The 18,184-nt window shown below is 34.0% G+C and overlaps 4 protein-coding genes across 6 annotated transcripts; 2 read left to right on the forward strand and 2 right to left on the reverse strand.

The window, feature by feature from the left end:
• The first annotated feature begins 5,704 nt into the window (after positions 1-5,704).
• LOC17877508 (oxysterol-binding protein-related protein 2A) lies at positions 5,705-12,207 on the forward strand. Of its 3 annotated transcripts, none has more exons than XM_023777883.1 (11): positions 5,705-6,426; positions 8,211-8,576; positions 9,316-9,385; positions 9,577-9,932; positions 10,026-10,181; positions 10,280-10,447; positions 10,533-10,673; positions 10,781-11,011; positions 11,138-11,251; positions 11,511-11,704; positions 11,825-12,207. In XM_023777883.1, exons 1-10 carry the CDS (start codon positions 5,992-5,994, stop codon positions 11,679-11,681), a joined length of 2,208 nt encoding a protein of 735 aa, XP_023633651.1. In that variant the 5' UTR covers positions 5,705-5,991; the 3' UTR covers positions 11,682-11,704; positions 11,825-12,207. The 3 variants fall into 3 exon arrangements, with proteins under 3 accessions (XP_023633651.1, XP_023633650.1, XP_006286273.2); XM_023777882.1 differs by having other exon boundaries at positions 5,707-6,426; positions 11,830-12,207; XM_006286211.2 differs by having other exon boundaries at positions 5,708-6,426; positions 8,214-8,576; positions 11,830-12,207.
• An 84-nt stretch (positions 12,208-12,291) lies between these two features.
• Positions 12,292-13,367, forward strand: LOC17879470 (putative methyltransferase DDB_G0268948). The gene is made up of 2 exons (XM_006285929.2): positions 12,292-12,546; positions 12,644-13,367. Exons 1-2 carry the CDS (start codon positions 12,397-12,399, stop codon positions 13,277-13,279), a joined length of 786 nt encoding a protein of 261 aa, XP_006285991.1. The 5' UTR covers positions 12,292-12,396; the 3' UTR covers positions 13,280-13,367.
• LOC17877650 (putative lipid-binding protein AIR1B) lies at positions 13,342-14,012 on the reverse strand. Its single transcript, XM_006282448.2, has one exon. The coding sequence runs from the start codon at positions 13,913-13,915 to the stop codon at positions 13,565-13,567; it is 351 nt and encodes a 116-aa protein (XP_006282510.1). The 5' UTR covers positions 13,916-14,012; the 3' UTR covers positions 13,342-13,564.
• A 2,705-nt stretch (positions 14,013-16,717) lies between these two features.
• On the reverse strand, positions 16,718-17,346 carry LOC17880613 (putative lipid-binding protein AIR1B). The gene has a single exon (XM_006284728.2). It carries the CDS (start codon positions 17,289-17,291, stop codon positions 16,947-16,949), a length of 345 nt encoding a protein of 114 aa, XP_006284790.1. The 5' UTR covers positions 17,292-17,346; the 3' UTR covers positions 16,718-16,946.
• Positions 17,347-18,184: the final 838 nt, after the last annotated feature.

Consider the following 18,184-nt stretch of genomic DNA (forward strand, 5'->3'; position numbering starts at 1 on the left):
TTTTTTTTTATTTTTATTTTTTGTCTTTAACTCTATTTTTAGTAGTTTGCTGGTTCGAATTTTTTGTTTTTCTTTCTGAACATATGTTCATACTATTATAATGTATATTTAACAACATCTTATCTTGCATTGTGATATATTAATAAGATTAAAAGACTCATCAATCTTCCCACCAAAATAAGTAACTAAAATAAATGTGTTATTATATGACTATATGAATCATCACAAAGCAAAAGGCTAATGCAATCAAATTATTATAGCCTTTTGTCATTTTTGTTAGCATTATGCACATGGCAACATATATATGTGGATCCCTACATTAAACCGAGTCCATCACTTTCCTTGGATGGAAAAAGCACCTCTCACAAAAGTAAGCTTCTCAATTATTCATTTTTGACGTCAATTATTCCTATTTATGTTTGCATATAAAAAAAAGATGTGAAACATTTATAACTATTTAATCCATTTGAAAATCCGATTTTTCTTTTTCATTATATAGAACTCTAGTTAACTTCGTTACTACAAAAATTTTCTAAAGATTAGTCTTTATTCCATCATGTAATCACCATTTACTAATATGTAAAACTCTACATTCAATTTGTACTTCCGCATATCAGATCTTTGAATATGTATATCTTAATTAGTCAAGGCAGAAGAGTCGTGCAAATATGATAAATGTTTCGTGATATATGAGATACCTTAATTTAGTTAGACTGTACATACATTAGGATTTGATTATATACAAATATCTCATCGTAATTTGGAATAAGGTAGGAATTTTATGCAGATTTCTTACTAAAAATAATAAAATATACTAGTATTAAAGATATATTGAGTAAAAAACTTTGTAAGATGCTTGTTGGAAATAGAGATGAAATTGACACAAAACGGTTTCAAAGTATATTTTTAAGTTTAGAATATTTGTAGAGTAAAGATTATCTTACGTATATATCTAATTAACTACCAATCATCCATTTCAAGAAAACACTCTCAAATTAGATATGATAAAACTTTATATGTTAATAGTATTACCAATGAAAAATGGTTACTACTTTGAGTAACAGAGTTCTCTTAACTTAATAAGTTAACTATATAGATTAGACATGTGACTGAGACTAACTATCTTAATAATTTAATAAAGAGTGGAATAAAACTATTTGGGAACAAAACCACATATATGGGACATATAGCCTTTTGTGATGTTATCTAAAGATAATATTGGTCACAGACACAAAGACACGAAAGAGTTACCATTATTGTTTATAATTATTTTTGGGAGTTAGTGGTTTTCGAATTGATTCCATCTTGGTTTCGTAATAGGATGACAATTTGTTCCCTGTTTTCATTTATTTTTTTTGTAAATAATATCGTGTATTTATAATTATGAGTTTCATTATTCATCAATATGTTATGTAGATCAACAAAGGATCGTCTTCAAAAAGGCTAGGGAACTTTCAAACAGAGTACTATTATTACATGCTTACTATGATTTTAGGGCAGTAAAAGTGACTTGACACAAATTATACAATGTTTCAAATCATTATACACGGAGTTTATAAACTATTGTATAATTTTCATACGGAAACAAACCAAATCAAACTAGAAAGATAAAGAGAACAATATGGTATGTGGTTTAATCATAGTATCGTTGAATAAATGTTGGTTTTATCCACGCGGTATGGTTATGCACTGACTGAACCATAAGGTATGCTTGTCAATATCGATCGTTTTCCAAACTACAATGACACTTAATAATGTCAAGCTTTTGATTTGTTTTCTTTTCTGGCTAGAGATGGTTGTGACTTGTGACAATGAAAACAATTTTATATAAGCTTTTTTTTTTAATTAATGGACAGTCAAGTCAGTATACCAAGAAAAGAATAAAATTAGTTTTTAAACTTAAAATTGTACATTTTTTTTTTTTTTGCTAACTTGTAAATATCATAAATATGAAAGGTTAAGTTGTACATGAGCACTAACTATAAGAAATGTAATCCTGGCAAAAAGAATAAAAACAAGATTACAAATAGGAGACTTATAAAGTCACAAAAGAGAAGATTAAGGCTTTGGTTTAACAAACAAAAACGAAGTTAGTGCTCATGTACAACTTAACTTAATAAAATTGTACATTGATATTTATTAAGTTTAGTAATATTAAGGCTTTGGTTTAACAAACAAACAAAAACGAAGTGTATATATCGTGACGTCGGGACAGACACACACGGGCTTAGAAAGCAAAGTGACAAAATACAAGAAAGCGTGGGGAGTGGAACGTCGAGCCTCACAGAATAGCATAGACCCGAGTGTGTACGTCTAACCAGAGTGTTCTTCTAAATATAGACTTCTTTGAACTATATTATCGTAGTTTCACACCCTTCTTCATATTTTTGAGTTTGGAGTGAGTTTTCCAAGGTAACATACACTAGTTAGAAATTAAACCCTAACTTATAGAGAACACTAATTCAGATTATTCCACTAAACTAAAGAGACACAATTATATATACTTTAATAAAGATTTGCTGTAATGTTGTATAAGATAGATAATATAATACTATCACAAAGGTATATATCTACTAAAATAGTAATAATATATGGGTTAATTAGCTGCAAGGGAAACGAGAAAGTAAAAGAGAAATGGAAGAGGTGACCCGTGTGAGACAGTGGGACAACAAGCCAGTACCGGGTCCTCCACGCCACGCCACGCCGGTCCTGTGCCTCAAACATCCCACGGTCCATGCTATATTTGTAATTAATGAGAATATTAAACATTATGCTTTTATACATCTGACATCCATAATTTATTATATAATTCGACTCCACAGCTTTTATTATTCAAATCTACACATACTCTTCTTCTTCTTCTTGTAAATAAATAGTACCAAACAAAAAAAACCCAACGTACATGGTACATTTAAACGCTATAGTTTGACACAAGAGTTGATATGAAATGAACTTAAAATGTCTTATATAAAATGGCATTTTAGGTATGATTATGAGCCACAAAATGAGATATTCTTTTCTAATTATACGAATGAGTTACTCTAATTTCAACGTATTCCTCTATTTGTTTAGGTCGATATAACTAGAATAGTTTTGAGTGGGCAATCTTATTCCAAGAAAAACAAAAGTGGGCTTTTCCTTTATGTACGGTTTGTATTTTACTATTTAACGAACTACGTGATTTATTTTTATTTTTCCCCTCAATGATAAGTCATTTTCGCCAAACAAAATACGAGAAAAAAAATGATTATAGTGGTTCCTTTTTTCTTTTTTAATCTTTGGAAAATTTGTCTCCGTGTTTAACCTACGGATCTACCAGATTTTACCAAAATTTCATTCTCGAGCTTCTTATTCATATTTATAACATTTTGGTCGAATTTTTTTAGTTTACTACTATAATTTTAATTTTTTTAATGTTACATAAGATTTCTGTAAATGCTATAATATATACAAGTATTAAGAAAACCACTTCAAAATATATAATTTCAAATTTTCAATAAGCTTCTTCTGTTGTCACTTTTTCTCTTATCTCTTTTGAAATGTCATTTTGTTTTCTTTCTCTTCTTATAATGCTTTCGTCTGTTTAGGCTATTCCTTCTTACGTTCTTCTGTGTGCGTTACATTTATTTATACCTTTTGCCCAACATTTTATAGATTAGATTGATGATTATGAGGTTAGGAGTTACATTACATGATTTGGGTTTACAATTTCGGACATTGGATTGATATTTGTTGTTGAGAAATAAATATTCTGAAGTTCTGAATAATCACATCGTATTAGTTAATGTCTTAATGATTATACATTCCCTCGAAAGAGTTTCGAAAAATGAAAATGGCTTACACGTCAAAATAATTAGATAAGACATATTGAGGCAGTCCATTTCAGTTTTCCACAAAAGTGACAACCTAGCATCTCAATCTTACATTAACACGTCTCATATACGATTCGGTATCAAATTTGTAACAACCGGAAGAAAAAAAAAACTATCTAATGTGTAAACATTATTGCATGTTCATGTATATAATCTATAAAAACAATAATAAGAAACTACAACACCTTTTATTTATTATCCCTATATTAGTAAAAGAGAAGTACAAAAAGTGTTTCCGGGTCGGGTCAATTTAAGAAAATTACCCGAAATTTGTAATTGGATCTTTTAAAGTTGGATAGATTAATGGTTTTGGATACATACACTGGATACTTTCCAAATCTAATTTTAGGATTGTATTATTTCCATAACTAATTATAGGATTTACAAATATTTCTCTAACTAATTTAATACAATCTATTTAAAAAATATTATTCTTCTTTCACTTTTATTTGATATTATTTATAATTTATGATATTATACTATATAATATAAATATTTAATAAAAATTTAATTTTTTTTTGCATATGTTGCAATTTGAATTTTTCAAAACGGACATATAATACTCAACTACACTCGATTAAATATTTTGGACAATGATTTAAAATCATTAATAGTATGACCAATATTAAAACCATTGTTACTTGGGCATATTTAAAATTTCAAATAGTTTCAAGATATCATAAGTAAAAGGTTCAAATATATAAAAAATTTAGAATTTAAAATATTGAAATATTTTTTTGAAGACATAAATGTAATTTTGGAGACATAATTTTTATTGATAAAATATATTATATATCAAACTATGTAAATTTTAGATAGTTCATGGGTAGTTTATTAAAATCACAATTATAATGATAAAGCGAGTTACGAATAATGTTTTTTACGAAATGAATTATGTTACGGGTTGGACCTTCAAAAAATATATTGTAAACATGTAATTTTTACGTATATTCCTACTTTTACTACAAAAATAGTTAAAATGAATAGTTTATCGACAAATATTATTTCGTGCAGTTAAATTTTCACCGTGTTTTTAATTGTATCAAAACTCAATATATGAATATTTACTCAATTTTTCCTTTATTATTTTATTTAAACTTATTATACAAATATATGATTTATTGTAATTGACTGTACTGTAATAAAATTAAAATATAACATATTATAATCCGTTAAAAGTTATATATATGTAATTATTTCCCCCGCGCTGTAGCGCGGGTCCGAATCTAGTCTTATTATATAAAGTGATCATAAACCTGATTACTAACAAGAGTTTGAACTATGGTATTAGAGATAACTCAAGCTCCTCTTCAATGCTTGTATTTTATTTTTTTTAATCTAATTTTATTTTCCTTGCTTTTTCATATTATTATTATTATTATATTTTTAGTTTCATTTTTAAATCGTGGATAAAATAATAAGACGTATAGATAAATCGATTTTTCTTTTTTACCATATCTTGTAGTATAATAAAACACTCAATTTGAGCTTGGAAATCAAGCTATGTGGTTAATTAATGTTTGTGGACCTTTTCCTACTTTAAAGAAAATTAATTATAAAACAAATCCTCCTTTGTTAGAGTATTCTAAATTAAGGATAAAATAAATAAAAATCACGATATTATATTCCCTTATATAACCTCTTAAACATTACAAAATTACAATAAAAAGCCATCGTCTTAAATTTTTCCAACTTCGCTCCCAACCTCTTTCTGATTCACCATCACACATATACATACATATACACACACACAACTATATAATATAACACATTACACATACAATGTATATATAAGTTTTAATTTACATAAAGCCTTTATAATTGGGTTTCAAGCTTACGCAGTCTCTCATTTAAGCAACCTCTCTCTCTCTCTCTCTCTCTCTCTCTCTTCTCTTCTCTGAGAAATCTCAGTTTCAGAGCTCTCAGGTTCTTTTATTCTTCGTCTTCTTCTTCTTTCTTCTCCTTCTTCAAACTTCGATTCTATCCCCAAATCTGCATGCTTCGATCTGCCATCATCACTGTTTCAGATTCAAATATGAATGTGCCTCTCCGTCGTTTAATGATCTGAGCTTTTTATAGCTAAATCCCACGGCGGCGGAGGAGAGATTAGGAAAAAAAAATGCGGGTGAAGGAGTTGCATCCGCTTTGCTGTATCACTCTAGAGAGTCCACACGGGGATCATAACCAGTCACCGGAAGAGCCGACGACGATGGCGACGACGGCTTTGACTAGGTCGAGGAGTTTACCGGCGAAATCGTTGTTGACAGGTGGTGGATCGAGAGTGGCATCGATTGGATCGGAGGCTGAGACGGTGGCTGGGATCTTGTATAAGTGGACTAACTTTGGTAAAGGATGGAGATCTAGATGGTTCCTCCTCCGTAACGGAATCTTATCTTACTCTAAGATCCGGCGGCCGGAGAATTTGAATCATCTGTCTCCGTCTTCGGATGATGTGAGGTTAATCGGAGATATCTCCGCCGATCGTCTCTCTAGGATGGATAGTTGTAGTGGTCGCCGGAAACAACCCAAAACCGTCGGCATTGTTCATCTCAAGGTAAGAACAATCACACAAAAAAAAAAAAAAAAAAAACTCAAAAAATTTGATTTGTTTATTTTTTTTTTGATTTTTGAAATGAAAAAAAAAAATACACCTGAGATTATTTGTTTTTGTTAATGATTTTATTGATTTCTGTTCTTGTTTGATTCATCATTTATAAAAAGGAAAAAAAATTGTGACTCCAGATTTTGATTTTTGGTTTTTGGGGAAATGAAACAACTTTTTTTTGTATCACTCTTAGTTAGAGGAAAGAACCAGTGGTTTATAGAATTGTTCATCGTGTTCTTGGTGAATAATATAAACCCTAAAATGTGTGTGTCGTATGACCTTTCATCATCATCAGATTCATCACCACTTTTTTTTCCTTGACTCTTGACCAATTTTTTTTTTTTTTGGGATTCAGTTTTGAATATTTGGTATTGGTGTGTATTAAAATTAATCTTAATTGATGGTGTTTTCCAGCTTTGAACTTGCTGTTTAATCTCTTAGTGGGTCACATCAACAGGTGCCTTGTTTTGGTTTTCAAAATTTAAATATTTTTGGTGGTTGCAACAATCTGGTTTGTTTTTGTAGGTTTAGGGTTTTTGTTCAGTGGTCACATTGTTGTTTTTTCTTTTTGTTTCTCCTTCATTCTTCTCAAGTTTGGTTTCTTAGTGTTTGTATGTGTTTATAGGTCCTCTCCATCATTTTTTAATTGGTCTTTGCCATCCGTCAAAAAATTTGGATTCTCTTCTCTTCTCTTCTTTTTTTTTTTTTGTTTGGGAGGGAGGGAGGAGAAAAAGCCAAAGAGAGGCTATATAAGATATGTCAATTTTTGGTTCACTGCAACTAAAGAACCTTTTTCCAGTTGCATAACTAAAACCAAGTCTTTTGAAATTTTGGACACTTTTGACAATTTTGTTCTTTGGTGCTCCCCTTTGCATGTGCTTGCTTTGATTTGTCTTGTTGGCAACGTAAGTTTAATGGCTTTTAAACCTTTACCACTGTCATCTTTTACTTTGGAATTCTCTCCTTTACACTATAAGAAGGCTATCTACATCTATTATATAGATTACTGAAATGGGGTCTTACTTGTATACTGATTTATTCTGTATGGATTCAATTATAAATGTATTTTCTTTTTTTCTTTCTTTCTTGCGTTTTTGGACATGTTTGGTGTGTAGAATTAGTTTGTTGGAAATAATAGAGGTGTGGGGTATCGCCAATTATAAATAAAAAGAATTGTGTTGACATGCTCGACAATGAGAAAACGATTGATTGTTCTGTATTTTTTTACAGGCATATTCTTTGTTGAACTTTCAAAATTTGCATTTGCCTAATCCTAAAATACACCAAAGATGATCCAGACATATAATAAGCTTTAGTCTTTTTTTTTTTTTTTTTTTGGTTACAGATAATAAACTTTTGTCTTTCTCAACCTCTTGTATATAGATCTAACGTGCCTTATCCAGTCCTAAAGTAATTCTTCATGGGCCCATCAGCTTGATTTGTTCCTAGTTCCAAATCTGTATCTTCAAAACTTTTTTCGAAGTTGAGGATACCTTCTTTTGAAGTTTTTAGGGTCCATTTTTGCTTTTTATAGGATGCAACTTTAGATCTTTCATCCAGAAACTGATTTCTGGTGCGTTGTCTTTTTCTAGTTTGATGAATTTTTGTGTGGTCACAACCTTTCTTTCTTTTTTCTTTGCTTTTGCTTTTGTGGTTGGAATGGTCCTTGCTGGGTTTTTATTTTTTTGTTTGTTTGTTCTCTTACTGGTCTTGATGATGTGTTTCTTTTCCAGCAGGTTTCTTCTTTCAGAGAAAGCAAGTCTGATGATAGAAAGTTCTATATATTCACAGCAACCAAGACTCTTCATCTGAGGACTGATTCTATAAGTGATAGAGCAGCTTGGTTACAAGCATTAGCATCTACAAAATGCATCTTTCCTCTGCGGTCACTTAATGGGGATTTCTCCTTCATTTCACCAAAGGATTTGTCCATATCAACTGAGAGGCTAAAGAAACGGTTGCACGAAGAAGGAATGAATGAGAATCTTGTAACAGAGTGCGAACAGATCATGCTCTCAGAATTTTCTGAATTGCATGGACAAGTTAAACTTCTACATGAGGAACGGACGAATTTGCTTGACGCATTGAGGCAGCTGGAGGTAAACTTAAGTTTATAATCCTTACTGCTTTTTCTGTTTGGTTTGTGTCATCGTGATGCTGCTCTTTCTTTCTTGTGAATCCCCTGTGCATATCTCATAGCCTGCAAACCATATATTTAGTGAAAACTATATTTGGTCTTGGTTGTGGCTGAGCTATGGAACTGGTCTTCACTTTGCTGTTGACTTGAACAGTGTTTAGCTATTTATACGTTTAGTCTAGAGGATTCTTCTGATGCTTTCTAAGTCTATATACAAAGTTTTACAACTGCATAGTACAGTGAACTCCTAAGACAAAGTAAATATAGTTTTTCATCTCTTTTTCTGAACTCATGAGAGAGATGGGCGGGTAATTTGGCATTATTGTTCAAGAATTAAATAAGAGTCCCCTGTTGTCTCCTTGAAAACTCCTAAAACAGGTCATAATCATATCACCTTGTATAAACTATTGGTACACAGGGAAAGGATTGCAATAGTTCTGGCCAAATATGAGTTGCTGTCGAGTATCTGTTTCTCATTTATTTTGTCCATCTCTTATGTGGATGTGTGGACCATGGTGTTGACGAAATTATGTATTTGATACATCTAAATAAAAGCCTAAACCGTGTTCGTGTGTCATCCATCCTTGTCTTAAATGTATGTGTGGACCATGGTGTATTTGCAATTGGAGTGAGAGCTCTAGTCATGTTACTGTTTTTTAGCCAGGTTGGCTACTGAATGATGTGAGTAATCTTCTGTACAGGCAGCTAATCTCGAAGCTGGTGCATCAGGGAAGCATGAATTTCCAAGCCTAGGACGTGGAAAGTATAGTGGTACATACTCTTAACGCTTAATCCCTCCTCCTCCTCTGCACCAGTTGCTTTGTTTCTCTTCATGTGATTCGTTTTCTCAATGTCCTTATTTGTTCTTGTGATCTCTATGTAACGCATTGAATTATTTCAGCTATTTTGCTTAATTGCGTAGGCTTCCTTTGTGTGTTTGCTTGACACTGTTTGGTTTCTAGAATGCAGCACAACTGCTTCATCTGATGGTAAACAAGAGTTTGAGGATGTGTCTGAGGAAGATGAGCCTTCCTTCCATGACACAAAGGAGTACTTTAATGAACCTACTGTTGGTTCTGGATCAAATCTATCTAATTCTGGATACCCGAATATCAAGAGAAGAACAAAACTTCCTGATCCAGCTGAAAAAGAGAAAGGTGTCAGTCTTTGGTCTATGATCAAAGACAATGTTGGAAAGGATCTCACCCGAGTTTGTCTCCCTGTGTACTTCAATGAACCAATATCATCCCTCCAAAAATGTTTTGAAGACTTGGAGTACTCGTATCTTCTGGACCGAGCATATGAATATGGAAAATCTGTAAGTGACAGTAAAGGCTCTTAATACTTATGTAGTTGTTATATTGTGTGTTCTCTTAATCTTAAATTGACTTAAGACATGTTGGATTATTAGGGAAATGGTCTCCTAAGAGCCTTATATGTTGCTGCTTTTGCGGTCTCTGGATATGCTTCCACTGAAGGCCGGCACTGTAAGCCATTTAATCCTTTGCTTGGGGAAACCTATGAAGCAGACTTCCCTGAAAAGGGGATCCGTTTCTTCTCTGAGAAGGTATGTCACAATTTTTTTACTCAAAATTAGAATGTGATGAAAGTTATTGGTAGAATCTTTCCCAAGACTATGGAATATCATTCTTTTGGTTATAATAGGTCAGTCACCATCCAACTGTTATCGCCTGCCACTGTGAAGGTAAAGGGTGGAAGTTTTGGGGTGACACTAACCTCAGGTCAAAGTTTTGGGGGAGATCGATTCAAGTTGAACCTGTTGGAGTTTTGACTCTTGAATTTGATGATGGAGAAGTATTTCAATGGAGCAAGGTATTTATCCACTACTACTTTTGAGTCACTTTTGCAGATTTTGCTGTGGTCATTGAAGTAAATTTCTACTTGCCTTTGTTCTTAGGTAACATCAACTATATACAATATCATACTAGGTAAACTCTACTGTGATCATCATGGTGTGATGCAAATTCGTGGGAACCGTCAATATTCTTGTACACTCAAGTTTAAGGAACAATCCATTCTTGAGAGAAATCCCCACCAGGTGAGTCACAGGGATATGCTCTGTATATGTAAATAATGAATCTTAGAATTTCTAATGTATGTGGCAGCCGAATGCTTGAAATAACACATGATAAAATATACACATAGGTAAACGGATTTGTAGAAGACGTAGCTGGGCAAAAAGCAGCAACAATATTTGGTAAATGGGATGATAGCCTTTACTATGTTTCTGGTGATGGAATCAGCAAGACAAAAGTTAGTGATCCCGCATCAAATGCCTCGTTACTGTGGAAAAGGACCAGGCCACCGCCTAATGTTACCAGATACAACTTAACCTCTTTCGCCATTACTCTGAATGAGCTAACACCTGGTTTGCAGGTGTGTTTAGATGTATTGATCTTGATTATATTATGTATATGGAATCCTGTTTCTTATTAGGCATGCTATGCCTAATCGTTTTCTATAGCCTTGTCTGATCTTTTGTTGATTGGATCATACATTTAGGAGATTCTTCCTCCCACAGATTCAAGGCTCAGACCAGATCAACGACATCTTGAGAATGGTGAATATGAGAAGGCGAACTTAGAGAAACAACGGTTAGAAAGAAGGCAAAGAATGGTATGTCACCTTAGCATTTCACTAGTCCATGAACTTGCAATTGTCATATGAAACCCCTCAATGGATTCTGGATTCGCTGTCATAGAACATGATGGCTAAAAAGTAGAATAAGCATCTGTCTAGATTTTTGCAGCTCTTAACTCTTTAGGCTGATCTCTACCTCGAACTACTGTCGTTAGTCTTTTACATATTCAAAAATCTGTATCGTTAAATGGTGAAGTTATGTACTAAGAATTACAATTGCTTTGTTTTTCTGCAGTCGCGGCAACTTCAGGAAAGCGGGTGGAGACCTAGATGGTTTGAAAGAGAAGGAGAAAGCGAAACCTTCAAGTACACAGGCGGTTATTGGGAAGCACGAGGTCACCGAAATTGGGATGATTGTCCCGACATCTTTGGGGAGTTCACAGAAGAGCTAGTGGATTCCGCTTAGAAAGTTTCTTGATCTCATTCCAGGTACTATAACTCATTGAATGTTATAATAGAACCTGAACCACCAAAGCCTAGTGTGATTTCAAAACAAAAACATCGATCTTCCGATTAATTAATTTGTTTCTTTCATTGAATCTTCTTAAGAGAAGATCTCCATCCGGACCGCATTGGAGTATGTTTACACAGCAGAATACGTATTTCGACCATGGATCAAAAGTTCTGATTTCAGCTCTCTCCATGAAAAGAGGGCACAGATCAAGATCAGAATTCAGAAAGCCTTTGGTTATCCTTATCTCCTATAGGGTCCTCCTCCTTTTGAGTCCTAGACCACTGTAAAGTCCTCATCTTCTCAAAGTCCTCATCTTCTCTCTTTCTCTACCACTTTCATTCTCTGTCTCCCCTCGTTAAATAGTTGAGATTAAGCGTAGGTTGGTCATACATTTGGACAAGTTCATTGTAATCCATTTGTATTTAACTAAAAAAAAATATGAGCAATAAATATAAATCCAAGCAAGGACTGCTTCATATATATTTCACATACTCCTCTCCTCTTTTACAAACTACTGTAAACCAAAAATAGATTTAAACCTAATTAGCTGACCAAAAAACAAACCGGTCAACGTCAACGAGGAAATAGCAAAATTGGACTTCGCAACTTGTCATCTCCTCCTCTATTAGTAAGAAGATGAGAATGAGAAAGAAGAAGCAAATAAAAAATGTCAGGAGTTTACGATAGTCAAGCTGATATTTACTTAGACGCACGCCCAACTTATCCCACCGATTGGTACTCCAAGCTCGCCGCACTCTCTCACCGTCACAATCTCGCCTGGGACGCCGGAACCGGAAACGGTCAAGCTGCCATCGGCGTATGTATTTTTCTCCTCCCTCTCTTTCTTCTATACTTTTTGTTTTACATTTTCCGATCTAAGTTTTTCACTTATTTTGTATTGTTCGTGCTTTTAGATCGCGGAGCACTACGAAAGAGTCGTCGCGACTGATGTGAGCGAGACGATGCTGAATCTCGGGAAACCGCATCCGAAAGTAACGTACCACCATACGCCGTCGTCGATGACGGAGGACGAGATGGTGGATCTTATCGGAGGTGAGAACTCTGTTGATCTGATAACTGTAGCTACCGCCGTACACTGGTTTGATCTCCCCAGATTCTACGCGATCGCGAATCGTCTCCTTCGTAAACCAGGGGGAATCATCGCCGTGTGGAGCTACAACACTGACATGGTGGTGAGTCCCGAGTTCGACTCTGTCATAGCTCGGTTCAACGCTGAAACGCTGCCGTATTGTAAATTTCCGGAGAGTGATTATTTTTTGGGAGGATACAAAACGCTACCGTTTCCGTTTGAGAGCGTGGGCCTGGGCTCAGAGGGAAAGCCCATTGAGCTGGAGATGAAGAAAACGGTGTCGTTTGAAGGATTCTTGCGGATGCTGAAGTCGTGGTCTGCCGTTGGTGCTGCCAAGGAAAAAGGAGTAGACTTGTTATCGGATAATGTCGTGAAAGAGCTCGAGACGGCTTGGGGTGGACCTGAGCTGGTTCGAACCATTATTTACAAGACGTTTATGCTCGCAGGAACCGTTCGTTAGAATCTTCTTTTCTAAATTGGGATGGCTAAAACCTTATGAAATTACCAAAAGAAGAAAGAATAAACATAGAAAGATAAAGTTTATTTTACCTTTTCATTGGAAACAACAGATACAACAAACATACTGAAATCTAAGTTGAAGAACATCAAAACGAACGTGTGAAAACATTACACGAGTGTTTTCACTTTATTTCAACAACATACATTAGAAAAACATACTTTGCACCATTAGTTATTGATCCGATATTACGGAACTTGTCTGCTTATATATAGTCTTATGAGAGGATTAAGTGCAGCTGAAACCAGCTGGAGGAGTAAAATTGCAGAGTCTAAGAGCCTGATTAAGTCTCAGGTTGATCCTCAAGAAATTGAGGACTGTGATTGTAATGGAATTGCAGATGCAAGCAGATGCCACAGAGACGTCAAGCCCAGCCAGTACAGTGCAGCATGGCCTCACTGTTTGAGTGTTGAGGATTAGGGCGAAACGAATCAGGTTGATGCAAGCTTGTAACTGGACTGGGGTTCTAGGACACACTGGTTGAGGTGGTGGAGCTTGGGCCTTTGTGAAGCCAAGGGAAATGAGGTTGATGGTGAGGAAGAGAGCTATGGTGTTTTTCATCATCTTCTTTGAAGCCATGTTTTGAAAATGCTAAGAAAGCTTCTTTGTGAGTGTTGAGTGATTAGTTTGGGAGGTGAGGGCTTGTATTTATAGTCTTTTACAAGGTTGGATATGCGTGGTTTAAGATTTCTCTAACGTCTTATTAAAAATAGTCAACTGAAAAATAGTGATAAAGGGTTTATATCTCTAGTTAACCGAGTCTCTTGGTTGTATGGTTTCGCATTTTAACCATAAAGAAAAAACTAAATTACTAACAATAATAAAAAATGTAACTTATGGTCTTGCAAGTAGCACAAGTTGCATTAGCTCTAATTTTCAAGATATCTAAACCTCATCTAGAGAAGAGGTTTGGCACGCAAGGAACATATTGTCAAGCCCTAAAACAATACAAAACTCTTAACACAGTTGTTTTTCTTGCTTGACACACTATTTTGTATTACTTTAACATATCGGCCATAGCCTTTATTACAATAGAGATTCTACGAAAAAATAAAGGTTTGGCGATTAAACTAAGTGCATGTAAAAACTTCGTCTCAGTTAAAGTCAGACTCCTCAAACTATAACTTACTTAAATCGGTCATAAATTTGCAATATAATTGACTATCATGTATAGATCGTATTATCAATTCTTTTTAGTGATATTAACACATTTTCAATCCTATCCAAATTCCAAAGTTTCTATTAGACGACTACTGTAACAATTTTGTTGGTATTTAATTTATTTAATAGATTTCTAGCTACAAAGATATATATACATTTTTTTATGGATGAACAATTTTTTTTATGGATGAATATTTCAGTATCATTTAGTTTAATCCTGATTAGTTAATATATAGCTTTGTTGTTCATTTTATGTTTGGTTCGGGGTAATTGCTTACCCCATAGAACCAAATATATATCCGGTTCCACTAACTCTTAGTCTGGTTTTAATTAATTTGATCATATTTTTTTTTTGTTTAATCAGTCCTAGTTAGAACTTGACATCGCAATGGAATTTGAAAATTCACGAAATAACAAAAATAGAACAATTAAAACATAGAAAAGGTAAAGTGTACATTTTATTATTCCATCTGAAATAAGAGACACAACAAATGGAAAATTTTAAACTTCAATAACACAATTACGAACATGTGAAAACAGTAAGTTCGACTGTTTTTCACTTTATTTCAACAACAACATGGATCATACTAAACACTTATTAGAGAAACATACTTGCACTTTTATTATCAGATAATACGTAAGCGGTTTTGTTATTTAGTTTGATGTGAGGAGAAAGCGGCAGATGAAACCAGGTGGGGGAAGGATACGGCAGATATAGAAAATCCTATTAACTCTTTGAATGTAGTACAATATCTCGCGGATTGGGATTCTACGGGTATTGCAGATGCACACAGAGGCCAGAGAGGCGTCAAGCCTAGCCTGCAAGAGAGGGCAGCATTGGCTTAGTGTTTCAGGACTGATGATCGCATAGGCTCCAAGCATGTCAACACAAGCTTGGATGTCTCTTGGACACGACGACTGACCTGGATATGGATATGGTAGAATTTGATTTTGGGCTACGGTGAGGCCAAAGAAGACGAGGTTGATAGTGATGAGGACGAGAGCTATCTTCTTTTTCATCATGTTTTGAAAACGCTACTTAAGCTTTCTGCTTCTTCTTATATTATTAAGTATAGGGAGAGGGTTTGTATTTATAGTATAAGATATATATGTAAATATGTGTTTAGGGACTAATGTGTAATTAGCTTTTCCCTAAGTCCCCTTCTGTATATTATTAGTGGATAATATAAGGTGAAACAATACACACAAGGCTGGTCCAATACGGTCGTTCCTCTCTGATGCTGGGAAGGAGTCTTGACTTAAAATATTGGCTCTTGCATTACTTGTTCGCACCATGAATAATTTTAAATTACCGATGGTAACATGCAAACAAAAAAAATATAACGTGTATTGGAAGAATACTGGTGGAGCAAAAGATCCGGTTAACGCCCAATAAACGAACTGGGACTACGTACCAAAAAGAAAGTGTATTAGATTTTCGAGAAAATTTCAACGTTGCAATGTTAGGCAAGCAGGCTTGGCGAATCCTATACAGACACCTAATATAGTTTACTATGAAGATGAAAAACGTTGAAAACAAGAAATGATAATTCTCTAAAATGTCACGCTTGTATTTTGATAAAAATGCCACGTAAGTTTCGGTTTGTCAAAAATACCAAAAAACTAAAATTAAATTTTCGACTTTGAAAACTAAACCCTAAATCTTAAACACTAAGCCTCACCCTCTAAAATCTATACCATAAATCTAAAATAGCTAATCCAAACCTAAAAATTGAAATTCCAAATTTTTGAATATCATTTTTTTGTTTGGAGTAGTTTTGGAATACAAGTAACAGTTCGGTTTGGATATGACAATTGCAATTGGCAGTAAATTGTGAATCGGAGTATTCTACAATTTTGTTACAATCGGAGCACAGTTATATTATCTTTTTGTTGTCGTTGTTGTTGTTGTTAATGAATGTAACTTGGAAAAAACAATGAAGGTATTATATATCCGGCCGCCTGGATTCAGTTCAGACAAACTTTTTAGTTTTTACGATATGCATTTGGACAAACCCTAACCATTGCACACCAAGTGATTATATATGATCGATCCTCAACCTTTCCAAATTAATTAAGTAGCCCCTCTAAACTTGGACATAGAATCAAAACACAGTCAGTCCATCCGGTTTTGAGCTAGCTTGATATCCCAATCGTATATGAAACTTGAAGAGATGACCAAAAAAAACAAAAAACAAAAAAAAATAGAGCAATTAAACATAGTGTAATTTATGTTTTTTTATTAGCCGAAATAAGAGATACAACACATGTAACTTTAACTTGAAGAACACAACTACGAACATGTGAAAACAGTACAAAAGTTTTCACTTTATTTCAACAACAACATAGATCATGATGCTAAACACACATATAATTTATTAGAGAAACATATATACTTGTAGCATTATTATACGATAATATGGTTTTCTTATATAGTCTTATGAGAGGATTAAGCGCATGTGAAACCAGTTGGGGGATTGATACGGCATAAATCAAGAAGCCGACCAAGTCTTACACTGACGAACAATAAATTGAGGATATTGACTCTAACGGCATTGCAGAGGCACACAGAGGCCACACCGGCGTCAAGCCCAGCCACGAGAGTGCAGCACTGCCTCACTCTTTCAGCATTGAGGAACACGCTGAGGCCAAGCACGTCGACACAAGCTTGGATGTCTCTGGGACACGTCAGAGCTTGAGGTGGTGGAGCTTGTGCCACGGTGAAGCCAAAGAAGACGAGGTTGATGGTGAGGACGAGAGCTATCGTCTTTTTCATCATGTTTGTTGAAGCCATTGTGTTTGAAAAGACTGATTAAGCTCTTCTTTTGCTTTTGGTTTTTAGGATAGGAGTGTTGAGTTATTTTGGGAGGTGAGGGTTTGCATGTATTTATAGTGTTTTTTGTTTTATTATTTTTAGTTAATTTTACATTGACCTAATTGCCGCGCACTTAATTTGTAATATACATGTGTCATGTATATATGTACGTTAATCTATTTACTGTATGTAATAATAAAACCAATATTCTTCTGTCAATAGAGATTTGGCAGCCAAGGTAATCTAACAGTCTACGAAATAAAGATTTGGCACAGTGTAATTAATGAATAATGTCCCTCCAACGTACGTTAACCCTTAACTTCATAACTTGCCTAATCAGTCATAAATTTGCAATAGAATTGAGTTGACTGTCGATTCGTGTAAGTTAATTTACATTTCTGTTTAGTTTAGTTTTAATTCTTAATTAGCTGTTCATTCTTTTTGGCTCATGGTACAATTGTTATAGAACCAAAAAACACTAGGTTCGGCTAAAATTTGGTTTGGGTGTAGATAAATTCTTTTTTTTTTTTTTTTGGTTCGTTTTAAGATGCAAATAATTAATTATCTCTCGAACCTATACTATATTGATGAAGAACAATATCATCTTTTTGTAAAACTGATTGTGATTGAAAACCAAAATATATTTCTAGGTTTGATTTGATCAAATTCAGTTTCATGTTCGAGCAGTCTGTATAAAATTCTACATGCTTTTATTATCTCTCCCTTTTTAACTGAGTTTGACAACTCAAGCTACATGCAAAGTACTAATACACCTACAAAAACACTGTACATTACATTTGAGGACTGAGTTTTGTTGAATTAAAATTCACCATCCGTCATGAAAACTTAATATTGAAGTACTAATTAAAGTA

This window comes from Capsella rubella, unplaced genomic scaffold, assembly GCF_000375325.1.
Source record: "Capsella rubella cultivar Monte Gargano unplaced genomic scaffold, Caprub1_0 scaffold_7, whole genome shotgun sequence".
Lineage (NCBI taxonomy): Eukaryota > Viridiplantae > Streptophyta > Magnoliopsida > Brassicales > Brassicaceae > Capsella > Capsella rubella.

Coding starts and splice junctions, on each gene's coding strand:
- LOC17880613 (XM_006284728.2), bottom strand. CDS start 17,291: ATGGCTTCAACAAACATGATGAAAAAGACGATAGCTCTCGTCCTCACC.
- LOC17879470 (XM_006285929.2), top strand. CDS start 12,397: ATGTCAGGAGTTTACGATAGTCAAGCTGATATTTACTTAGACGCACGC. Junction 12,547..12,643: donor ACGGTCAAGCTGCCATCGGC/GTATGTATTTTT, acceptor TCGTGCTTTTAG/ATCGCGGAGCACTACGAAAG.
- LOC17877650 (XM_006282448.2), bottom strand. CDS start 13,915: ATGGCTTCAAAGAAGATGATGAAAAACACCATAGCTCTCTTCCTCACC.
- LOC17877508 (XM_023777883.1), top strand. CDS start 5,992: ATGCGGGTGAAGGAGTTGCATCCGCTTTGCTGTATCACTCTAGAGAGT. Junction 8,577..9,315: donor ACGCATTGAGGCAGCTGGAG/GTAAACTTAAGT, acceptor TCTTCTGTACAG/GCAGCTAATCTCGAAGCTGG. Junction 9,933..10,025: donor CATATGAATATGGAAAATCT/GTAAGTGACAGT, acceptor TTGGATTATTAG/GGAAATGGTCTCCTAAGAGC.